General features: G+C 42.2%; 1 protein-coding gene across 1 annotated transcript in view; it reads right to left on the reverse strand.

Moving 5' to 3' along the window:
• Positions 1–4903: 4903 nt before the first annotated feature.
• The window catches only part of LOC143302250 (peroxisomal membrane protein 2-like), a 14609-nt gene continuing 8049 nt past the window's right edge, over positions 4904–11463 (reverse strand). The window contains exon 5 of the mRNA XM_076616836.1: positions 4904–10854. Coding sequence (XP_076472951.1) covers positions 10768–10854 — 87 coding nt within the window. The 3' untranslated portion in view covers positions 4904–10767. The remainder of the gene's footprint in view (positions 10855–11463) is intronic.

An 11463-nucleotide genomic window follows, 5' to 3' on the forward strand; every position in this document is an offset into this window, starting at 1 on the left:
TGAGTCTGATTTTTCTACTGTGTGTAGAAAGCCGAGTTTGAATGGTATTTGCAGAAACCTCTATTTTTTTTTTATAAGTGGTAATAATAATAGATGTGTTTATACAGCACTGCATCTCGTGCAAAGATGAGTCACACACATGCATGATTCTGACTCAAAGGGAATCAAAGTAAAGAAAATTTCTAAATACATGTACATGAAAAGTTAGAGAAAAAAAAAACTGCAGACAGGAGGATTAGTGAGAAAAAATGCTTATTTTAAGGAAGGAACTCACTGTAAGCTTTTGACAAAGCGAATTAGGAAGCTGGGTCAAAGTGTAAGGGCCAGAGGCAGCCGATAGTGAACGCTGAATCTGGATATGCAGAAACAGACTGAATTTGGAGAGCTGGATAAGGCGTAGATGGAGGTGAAGGTTGTCGCAAAGATAGGAAGGGGGCAGAACTGGTTATGCATTTGTAACAAATGTGTGTTGATTTTTGTGCATTATTCTTTGTGAGAGAATGAGCCAGAGGAGAGGTTGGCAAGGCAAGGCAAGGCAGTTTATTTCATGTGTTCCCTGGGGGCATGGAAACATCATACATCAATGTCTTTGACATTCACCATACAAGAGAGGAGCGATGTGCTCAGACCTATCTTTGACACTCACCATATAAGAGAGGAGCGATGTGCTCATATCTTTGACACTCACCATATAAGAGAGGAGTGGTGTGCTCAAATCTTTGACACTCATCATATAAGAGAGGAGTGATGTGCTCAAATCTTTGACACTCATCATATAAGAGAGGAGCGATGTGCTCAGACCTATCTTTGACACTCACCATATAAGAGAGGAGCGATGTGCTCAGACCTATCTTTGAGTGTCCTATCTTTGATACTCACCATACGAGAGAGGAGCGATGTGCTCAGACCTATCTTTGACACTCACCATATAAGAGAGGAGCGATGTGCTCAGACCTATCTTTGACACTCACCATATAAGAGAGGAGCTATGTGCTCAGACCTATCTTTGAGTGTCCTATCTTTGACACTCACCATTCAAGAGAGGAGCGATGTGCTCAGACCTACCTTTGACACTCACCATATAAGAGAGGAGCGATGTGCTCAAATCTTTGACGCTCATCATATAAGAGAGGAGTGATGTGCTCAAAGATAGGTCTGAACACATCACTCCTCTCTTATATGGTGAGTGTCAAAGATAGGTCTGAGCACATCGCTCCTCTCTTATATGATGAGTGTCAAAGATAGGTCTGAGCACATCGCTCCTCTCTTATATGGTGAGTGTCAAAGATAGGTCTGAGCACATCGCTCCTCTCTTATATGGTGAGTGTCAAAGATAGGTCTGAGCACATCGCTCCTCTCTTATATGGTGAGTGTCAAAGATAGGTCTGAACAAATCACTCCTCTCTTATATGGTGAGTGTCAAAGATAGGTCTGAGCACATCTTATATGGTGAGTGTCAAAGATAGGTGTGAGCACATCTTATATGGTGAGTGTCAAAGATAGGTGTGAGCACAGGCAAGGCAGTTTATTTCATGTATTCCCTGGGGGCACTGAAGCATTATACATCAACGTCTTTGACACTCACCATATAAGAGAGGAGCGATGTGCTTAAATCTTTGACACTCATCATATAAGAGAGGAGTGATGTGCTCAGACCTATCTTTGACACTGACCATATAAGAGAGGAGCGATGTGCTCAAATCTTTGACACTCACCATATAAGAGAGGAGTGATGTGCTCAAATCTTTGACACTCATCATATAAGAGAGGAGTGATGTGCTCAGACCTATCCTTGACACTCACCATATAAGAGAGGAGCGATGTGCTCAGATCTTTGACACTCACCATATAAGAGAGGAGCGATGTGCTCAGACCTATCTTTGACACTCACCATATATCTTTGACACTCACCATATAAGAGAGGTACGTTGTGCTCAGACCTATCCTTGACACTCACCATATAAGAGAGGAGCGATGTGCTCAGATCTTTGACACTCACCATATAAGAGAGGAGCGATGTGCTCAGACCTATCTTTGACACTCACCATATAAGAGAGGAGCGATGTGCTCAGACCTATCTTTGACACTCACCATATAAGAGAGGAGCCATGTGCTCAGACCTATCTTTGAGTGTCCTATCTTTGACACTCACCATTCAAGAGAGGAGCGATGTGCTCAGACCTATCTTTGACACTCACCATATAAGAGAGGAGCTATGTGCTCAGACCTATCTTTGACACTCACCATATAAGAGAGGAGCGATGTGCTCAGACCTATCTTTGACACTCACCATATAAGAGAGGAGTGATGTGCTCAGACCTATCTTTGACACTCACCATATTAGAGAGGAGCGATGTGCTCAGACCTATCTTTGACACTCACCATATAGGAGAGGAGTTATGTGCTCAGACCTATCTTTGACACTCATCATACAAGAGAGGAGCGATGTGCTCAGACCTATCTTTGACACTCACCATTTAAGAGAGGAGCAATGTGCTCGGACCTATCTTTGACACTCACCATATAAGAGAGGAGCGATGTGCTCAAACCTATCTTTGACACTCACCATATAAGAGAGGAGCGATGTGCTCAGACCTATCTTTGACACTCATCATACAAGAGAGGAGCGATGTGCTCAGACCTATCTTTGACACTCATCATACAAAAGAGGAGCTATGTGCTCAGACCTATCTTTGAGTGTCCTATCTTTGACGCTCACCATATAATAGAGAAGTGATGTGCTCAGACCTATCTTTGACACTCATCATACAAGAGAGGAGCTATGTGCTCAGACCTATCTTTGAGTGTCCTATCTTTGACACTCACCATATAAGTTGCGATGTGCTTAGACCTATCTTTGACATTCACCATATAAGAGAGGAGTGATAAGCTCAGACCTATCTTTGACACTCATACAAGAGAGGAGCGATGTGCTCAGACCTATCTTTGACACTCATCATACAAGAGAGGAGCTATGTGCTCAGACCTATCTTTGACACTCATCATACAAGAGAGGAGCTATGTGCTCAGACCTATCTTTGAGTGTCCTATCTTTGACACTCACCATATAAGAGAGGAGCTATGTGCTCAGACCTATCTTTGACACTCACCATATAAGAGAGGAGTGATGTGCTCAGACCTATCTTTGACACTCACCATACAAGAGAGGAGCGATGTGTTTCAGACCTATCTTTGACACTCATATAAGAGAGGAGCGATGTGTTTCAGACCTATCTTTGACACTCACCATATAAGAGAGGAGCTATGTGCTCAGACCTATCTTTGAGTGTCCTATCTTTGACACTCACCATACAAGAGAGGAGCTATGTGCTCAGACCTATCTTTGACACTCATCATATTAGAGAGGAGCGATGTGCTCAGACCTATCTTTGACACTCACCATATAAGAGAGGAGCGATGTGCTCAGACCTATCTTTGACACTCACCATATAAGAGAGGAGCGATGTGTTTCAGACCTATCTTTGACACTCATATAAGAGAGGAGCGATGTGCTCAGACCTATCTTTGACACTCATATAAGAGAGGAGCTATGTGCTCAGACCTATCTTTGACACTCACCATATAAGAGAGGAGCGATGTGCTCAGACCTATCTTTGACACTCACCATATAAGAGAGGAGCTATGTGCTCAGACCTATCTTTGAGTGTCCTATCTTTGACACTCACCATATAAGAGAGGAGTGATGTGCTCAGACCAATCTTTGACACTCATCATATAAGAGAGGAGCGATGTGTTTCAGACCTATCTTTGACACTCATCATATAAGAGAGGAGCGATGTGTTTCAGACCTATCTTTGACACTCATCATATAAGAGAGGAGCGATGTGCTCAGACCTATCTTTGACACTCATATAAGAGAGGAGCGATGTGTTTCAGACCTATCTTTGACACTCATATAAGAGAGGAGCAATGTGTTTCAGACCTATCTTTGACACTCATCATATAAGAGAGGAGCGATGTGTTTCAGACCTATCTTTGACACTCATCATATAAGAGAGGAGCGATGTGTTTCAGACCTATCTTTGACACTCATATAAGAGAGGAGCGATGTGTTTCAGACCTATCTTTGACACTCATATAAGAGAGGAGCGATGTGTTTCAGACCTATCTTTGACACTCATATAAGAGAGGAGCGATGTGTTTCAGACCTATCTTTGACACTCATCATATAAGAGAGGAGCGATGTGCTCAGACCTATCTTTGACACTCATATAAGAGAGGAGCGATGTGCTCAGACCTATCTTTGACACTCATATAAGAGAGGAGCGATGTGCTCAGACCAATCTTTGACACTCATCATATAAGAGAGGAGCGATGTGTTTCAGACCTATCTTTGACACTCATCATATAAGAGAGGAGCGATGTGTTTCAGACCTATCTTTGACACTCATATAAGATAGGAGTGATGTGCTCCGATCTATTCTTTCTCAGCCGACAGGCTAAATTTCGCTCAGCCAATAGGCCAAATTTCGTTTGCATTGAAGCGAATAAATGAATGAAAGAGGCAAACCCAACAAAATAGAGAATGTGTAGTTTAGAGAGAATGAGAGAAGTGAAGGATTTAGATGTTGGCATCAGTGGACAGGTATTCCCAAACAGGACTGATGCACCTTATTTGATAAGAGCAGGATTGACAGGTCTGATTGATGAATTTTTGCGTGGACAGTGTGTTGTCAAGGACAGCATCAAGGTTGTTGACTGAGCTAGAATGACTGATGGATGCTATTCCAATATTGTTAGATTCAGTAGGTACAGAAAAGAGTTGTTTGGTTCCTATAAGTATTGCTTCAGTTCTGTCGGCACGTTTGATTGATTTTGGCACATATATGCATGCATCCCTACACCCCCACACACACACGTCAACATAAGAGCACAATCCTACTTTCAAAGTTGGCTATCATTTTTGGCCATTAATTTTAATACTGCATCATTTGGCTCTCTGATACAACAATCATTTAGTCATACAGCATCATTTGGCCATGTAATACAGCAGTTATTTGGCTATACAATACAGTAAACTTTGAAAAATGCATATAAATGTATATTCTGATTATCACAGCATTAAATATAAGTCTGGGTACATGTCATTGAATGGATAGATAAAACAAGGAATGTTCAGGTACACAACCCACAAAGGATTAGCACTATTTGCTCTCATCTCCACACTGGTTTGAACTGTCAGCATTTTAGTACTATCATGCGACCTGTTGGAAGGCATAATTAGACAAACAACAAGGACGCCAAAGAATCGATAGACAGATAGAAAATACAAAAAAACTTAGCCATATCCAGTGCACAGGAACAGGTGTCGAGATGGCTGCCCTCAAAAGAGGGCGCTAGCTAGCGGGACAAAGGGAAGGTTACTTACTTCCGGGAAGTTATCGGCCGTAGTTGCTCTCTTTTTCTCCGTACAGGCGGATAGTAGTTTGCACAGGACAGGAATGTCAGACCCCTGCCGGAGTCTGCACTAGTTGGATCACGGTAAGTATGTTATTTAAACGTAATTTTAGATAGAAAATTTCCTTTTGAACTGTCAGCATTTTAGTACTGTGAACTGAGCAAGAAGTCATTACATGATGTGTTTTTTTGTTGGTTTTTTTGGGGTCTAAAATCAGCTCCTATAGTCAGCAATACTAGTGCTGAACGATACTGATGGGAAAAGTTCATTTGGCGTTGATCAAGTAAGTGTGGTATTGATGTTTTGAGCAACTTCCATTAGGTACAAGGATTCATTGTCTGACAGGTACAGAAGACACACAGATAGCTTGTGGAAACTTGTTCCCTTTGTTGTGCATTTTGCTCACTGTAATCACTGTAATGTCAGTGGTCTCTCTGTGGAACATGAACATTGTCAGATTGTGTGATCATTGTTCAATTGCACTGGCTCTTAGTGCTGCAACTTTGGGGGCTAGTTGGCCTTTGGGAACCATCCCAATGCTGACTGTCCTAAAATCCTCTTGACGGAAAGAGTGTGCTCTCCACTTTAATCAAATTCGAGCCGAGATAGTTGGGACAGCGGTTGCCTCCTCTGCTGTTCTGATGGTCATAGTCGGACACGACTAACTGTCATACAATACACTCTATCTTGCACCATCTTCTTCCCATCAAAATGTTGGCCGTATTTTTTCACTGGTCATCAGTCCTCTTTCTGTTTCTTTCTTTCTTTTTTTTCTTCTTCTTTCAACAAACAGTGATTAATCATGTCCGTTTTTGTAACAGTTGTTAATCATCAATCATCAATCATTTTTTGTAACGAAACAGTCATCAATTGTAAATCCATATGCCATGAAAACTCAAGTTTCATAACAAACAATCATCATCTGTTTTTGTGACAGTTGTTAATCATGATTCATTTTCATAAAAATTCATCTAGCAAAATGGTCATCAATCATAAATCTATGTACCACACAAAAAATTACATAATATGAAGCACAACACAACCATTCACAACTCTTATGATCTGGATTTGTGTCTCAGTACTCTTTAACAGTGATCACCCTGAACAGTTTACAGTGAAATAGAAGAAAATAGAAATGATAATAATAGTACCTATATAGCGCTTACAAACCTCTCAAGTTATTTTACAATAACACATCAGTCGGACACAGCTCAACGTACACACACACACACACACACGCACAAAAAAAAAGCTTGCGCTCAGCGCTCACACAAAAAAAACATGAATGAAAGAAATAGATGTTGCTCTGAAGAACACAGATCTGCCTTAGAAATGTAGAGGCTGCATGCTGGAAAAGAACTGTTTTTAGGTTTGTTATTATGAAGCACATGGGTGAGTGACAGTGACGGACTGAAAAAGGCAGAGATAGAATGGCGGCGCAGACGGGCGCAATAGCCGAGTGGTTAAAACGTTGGACTTTCGATCTGAGGGTCCCGGGTTCGAATCACGGTGATGGCACCTGGTGGGTAAAGGGTGGAGATTTTTCCAATCTCCCAGGTCAACATATGTGCAGACCTGCCAGTGCCTGAGCCCCCTTCGTGTGTATACGCAAGCATAAGATCAAATACGCACGTTAAAGATCCTGTAATCCATGTCAGCATTCGGTGGGTTATGGAAACAAGAACATACCCAGCATGCACACCCCCGAAAGCAGAGTATGGCTGCCCACATGGCGAGGTAAAAACGGTCATACACGTAAAAAGCCCACTCGCGTATATACGAGTGAACGTGGGAGTTGAAGCCCACGAACGCAGAAGAAGAAGAATGGCGGTGCAGATTCTTTTTGGGGGGTGGGGGGAAGGAAGCCATGGGTTGCCCAAGCATCGTAACCTCCTTTCAGCCGCTGTAGCCATGAGGGATGCAGGGCGACTCGTCCTGACCATAACTGAGCTGCTGCAATGGGGACAGGGGTTCATCACCAAGCCATATTAGGGGTTCGGCTTGAGATTTTATTGGGGTTTGCTCACTATACTCATGACTAGTGCAGTCACATCCACCACACCAGTCATCTTTTACTACATAAGTGCATCATCTCTTCACAAGGCAAACTCTCAAATGAGAGTTAAAACAATTTTCAACGACACGTTTAAATAAATGAAGCAAACTGTTGCGTAGCAACTGCGTTGAATCGTGTGATGGTCACGATTTCAAAATAATTGCATCTTGCATCACTTTTCAGGGTTTCGTCTGCAGAAACCAAACAAAATAATCATCATCACAAGATAATTGCATCTTGATGAACGGCAGGGTTTTGTCAGCAGAAAATTATTTTTGAAATAACAGTTAGTTCTCAGTCATGTTCACATGAGGGTGACTGTTGTTTTGAAAGTGGAAGGAACAGTGCCAGTGCACTAAGAGACAGAGACACAAGCACCATGGGCACAGCACCAGAGCCACTCATTGGTCACTGTCTACAGTGTGACTCCATGTCGTCACTGTCACACTGGTCCTCCACTTCAGTTTCAGTTTCAGTAGCTCAAGGAGGCGTCACTGCGTTCGGACAAATCCATATACGCTACACCTCATCTGCCAAGCAGATGCCTGACCAGTGGCGTAGCCCAACGCGCTTAGTCAGGCCTTGAGGAAAAAAAAAAGGTTGATAAATAATAGATAAGCGTACATAAATAAGTAAATAAATACATAAATAGATAAATAAATAAATAATAATTTCGGAAGCATGAAAACGAAGCTTTGTTTGACCGACGATTAAATCCACAATTCTCCCATTGATTTTCGCTGTTTTAGTGAACCACCCTCCACTTCACTAACCCCAACAACAACAAAAACTAAAAAGAAAGAAAAAATGTCATCTACATGACATCAGTCACCTAAAGTATTTCACATAATTTGACAACAACCATCATCTCCACAAGATTTCTTATTCACATCATCAGCAAAAGTGGTGGGTTTTTTTAAAATCCCTCTCTCTCCCCTCCCCACTTATCCTTTATCCACCCCACACAATTGTATATCATCAGTTCATCAACCCAAAACATGACAATTAATCCATATTAACAGGGAAACAAAATCAATTTGTCCTTAATACCTCCATTTCTTACCAAACCTGAGTACCAGTGGGAAGGAAGAAAGGTACAGCAAGAGTGCGTTGCTATTGAGCATTTGTCAGCATTGGTTTCCTTGACAGGATTGTGTGAAGATCCAGGGTAGTCTCACGATCTTGACAGTGAAAATAACTTCACACGCTTGGCAGGACTTTCTTGATAAAGTAACTTGATCCAAAATGATGCAATATCTTTTTTTTTTTTTTTACTTCTTTTAAAAAAAAAACCTTCAAGCCTGTTGTACTCATTTTTGCCTCACAGCCTTTTCAGACAGCTAAAAAAATAAAGTCTGGAAACATTTCAGTGGTCTTCTGATGTCCCTTGCGCCAGCAGTCAGCTCAGAGACAAAGACTGTCCTTGGCAATTTGTGTGTCGCCTTTTCTCCCAGATTGACTGGGAAATCAAAATGAGCGTCTTCATTCGGATGAGACTGATTGACTGAGAAATCAAAACGAGCATCTTCATTCGGATGATACTATAAACCGAGGTCCTGTGTACAACATGCACTTGGTGCACTGAAACAGAACCCATGGTTACATAAGTCTGGTCTTCCTGCTAAATTCTGTAGAAGAAATTCACCTTGAAAGATGAACTAGTATATGCATGCATTCGGGCCTGACTAAAAGTGTTAAATTATGGTCAGGCATACGCCTAGCAGATGGCGTGTTGCGTAAATGGATTTGTCTGAATGTAGTGATGCCTTCTTGAGAAACTGAAACATTCGGACTACATGTACAACCCATCCAACTGTTAGCCATATACAGACTCGCAGCATTTATGATTACATACATGTCATGTTTATAATGAAAAATCCTGAGTCAGGCTCTCGACCTTGGTCAATGGCTTTGGTGAGTCAGCTTTGAGCACTGGTGTGTCTCTGGAGACTTAATACGGCTGCCTTCTTCAAGGGTAGTGGGTGCTTTTTTTTTAAAGTAAATACAAAAGAACCCACCGCCTCAAAGAAGACAATAACAACAGCAAAAAACCACCACCACCAATTTACAGGAGAAAGACTGTGAATAAAAAATTTTAAAAAAACAAGATGGTTCTGGCCCTGTTCTCAGTGATAAACTGACAGACGCAGAGTGAAGACCTGTCACTTTTCTGTGGTACAACATGCAATTGCTATTACTTAAATGAATTAAATATTAACACAGACCATTCACTTTTTTTCTGGTATAACACGAAATTGCTAATATTTAAATAAATCAAATATTAACAGAGACCAGGCACTTTTGTAAAACATGACATTGCTGCCATTCAAATAAACCCAAAATTAACTGAGGCCAGTACTTTTCCTCTGGTATAACATGCAATTGCTGTTATTCAGATAAAGCAAAAATGAACTGAGACCAGTCAGTTGTTTTTTGGGTTTTTTTTTTTTTGCTGGTATAACATGTAATTGCTATCATTTAGATAAATGAAAAATCAACAAAGGCTCTGGTTGAACGCCACACCGCATGCCGCCTTCTCTCACCGTTGTGTGCCAGTGCCTGGGTTTGAGCAAAGCCTTGTTCCTTGGCACTCGGCGAAGCAGTCTGTCCTCCATCTCTTTCTTTCTTTGTCTTCCACTTCTCCTCTTCCATGGGGGAAAGTCTTAAAGATGCCGCATGCAACTGCTTTTGTTAAAATCTATCTATTCTGTATTCTGTATTTCTCATTTTTATCACAACAGATTTCTCTGTGTGAAATTCGGGCTGCTCTCTCCAGGGAGAGTGTGTCGCTACACTACAGCGCCACCCTTTTTTTTTTGTGGTATTTTTCCTGCGTGCAGTTTTATTTTGTTTTTCCTATCAACTAGTGGATTTTTCTACAGAATTTTGCCAGGAACAACCCTTTTGCTGCCGTGGGTTCTTTTACGTGCGCTAAGTGCTTGCTGCACATGGGACCTTGGTTTATCGTCTCATCCGAATGACTAGCGTCCAGACCACCACTCAAGGTCAAGTGGAGGGGGAGAAAATATCGGCGGCTGAGCCATGATTTGAACCAGCGCGCTCAGATTCTCTTGCTTCCTAGGCGGACATGTCACCTCTAGGCCATCACCATACTGCATATATAGAATATATAGAAAAACATAAAACAGGGGCTCTGGAATAAAATAAAACTGCTGCTTTAACCCCCCAAAAATCCCCCCCAAATGCTGTTTATGTATGAAAGATGACTTTCACTGTAGTCCCAAAGACACAGCTTTCACCTTGTTGAGACGACACACAAGAGTGGCTGCTCTTAGGAGCGGGCGGCAGCTTTCCTGCGCAGGACGGAGACCACCACCAGGTAGACCATTGCACACAGGTTGGCGAACACCGTGCGGAACTGAAACACACATTCAACACAATGCACTTGCACTGAAACACCCCATCCCCACAGTGCTCATGCACTGAAACACACCATCCCCACAGTGCTTATGCACTGAAACACTCCATCCCCACAGTGCACATGCACTGAAACACAATCCCCACAGTGCTCATGCACTGAAACACCCCATCCCCACAGTGCACATGCACTGAAACACAATCCCCACAGTGTTCATGCACCGAAACACACCATCCCCACAGTGCTCATGCACTGAAACACACCATCCCCACAGTGCTCATGCACTGAAACACACCATCCCCACAGTGCACATGCAATGAAACACCCCATCCCCACAGTGCTCATGCACTGAAACACACCATACCCACAGTGTACATGCATTGAAACATGCCATCCCCACAGTGCACACGTACTGAAACACCATTCCCATAGTGCACATGTACTGAAACACCATTCCCACAGTGCACATGCACCTTGTAGCTTGACCACAAGGAAACTGACAAGTATGTATTGATGTCAGTGTTTATTATTGATTGATATTGATACATATATAACACCTGTCCCTAGTAACTCTAAGCGCTTTAGAAATGGTCACTTGCTCGATGGGCT

The sequence above is a fragment of the Babylonia areolata genome, chromosome 29 (assembly GCF_041734735.1).
Source record: "Babylonia areolata isolate BAREFJ2019XMU chromosome 29, ASM4173473v1, whole genome shotgun sequence".
In the NCBI taxonomy this organism is placed as follows: Eukaryota; Metazoa; Mollusca; class Gastropoda; order Neogastropoda; family Buccinidae; genus Babylonia; species Babylonia areolata.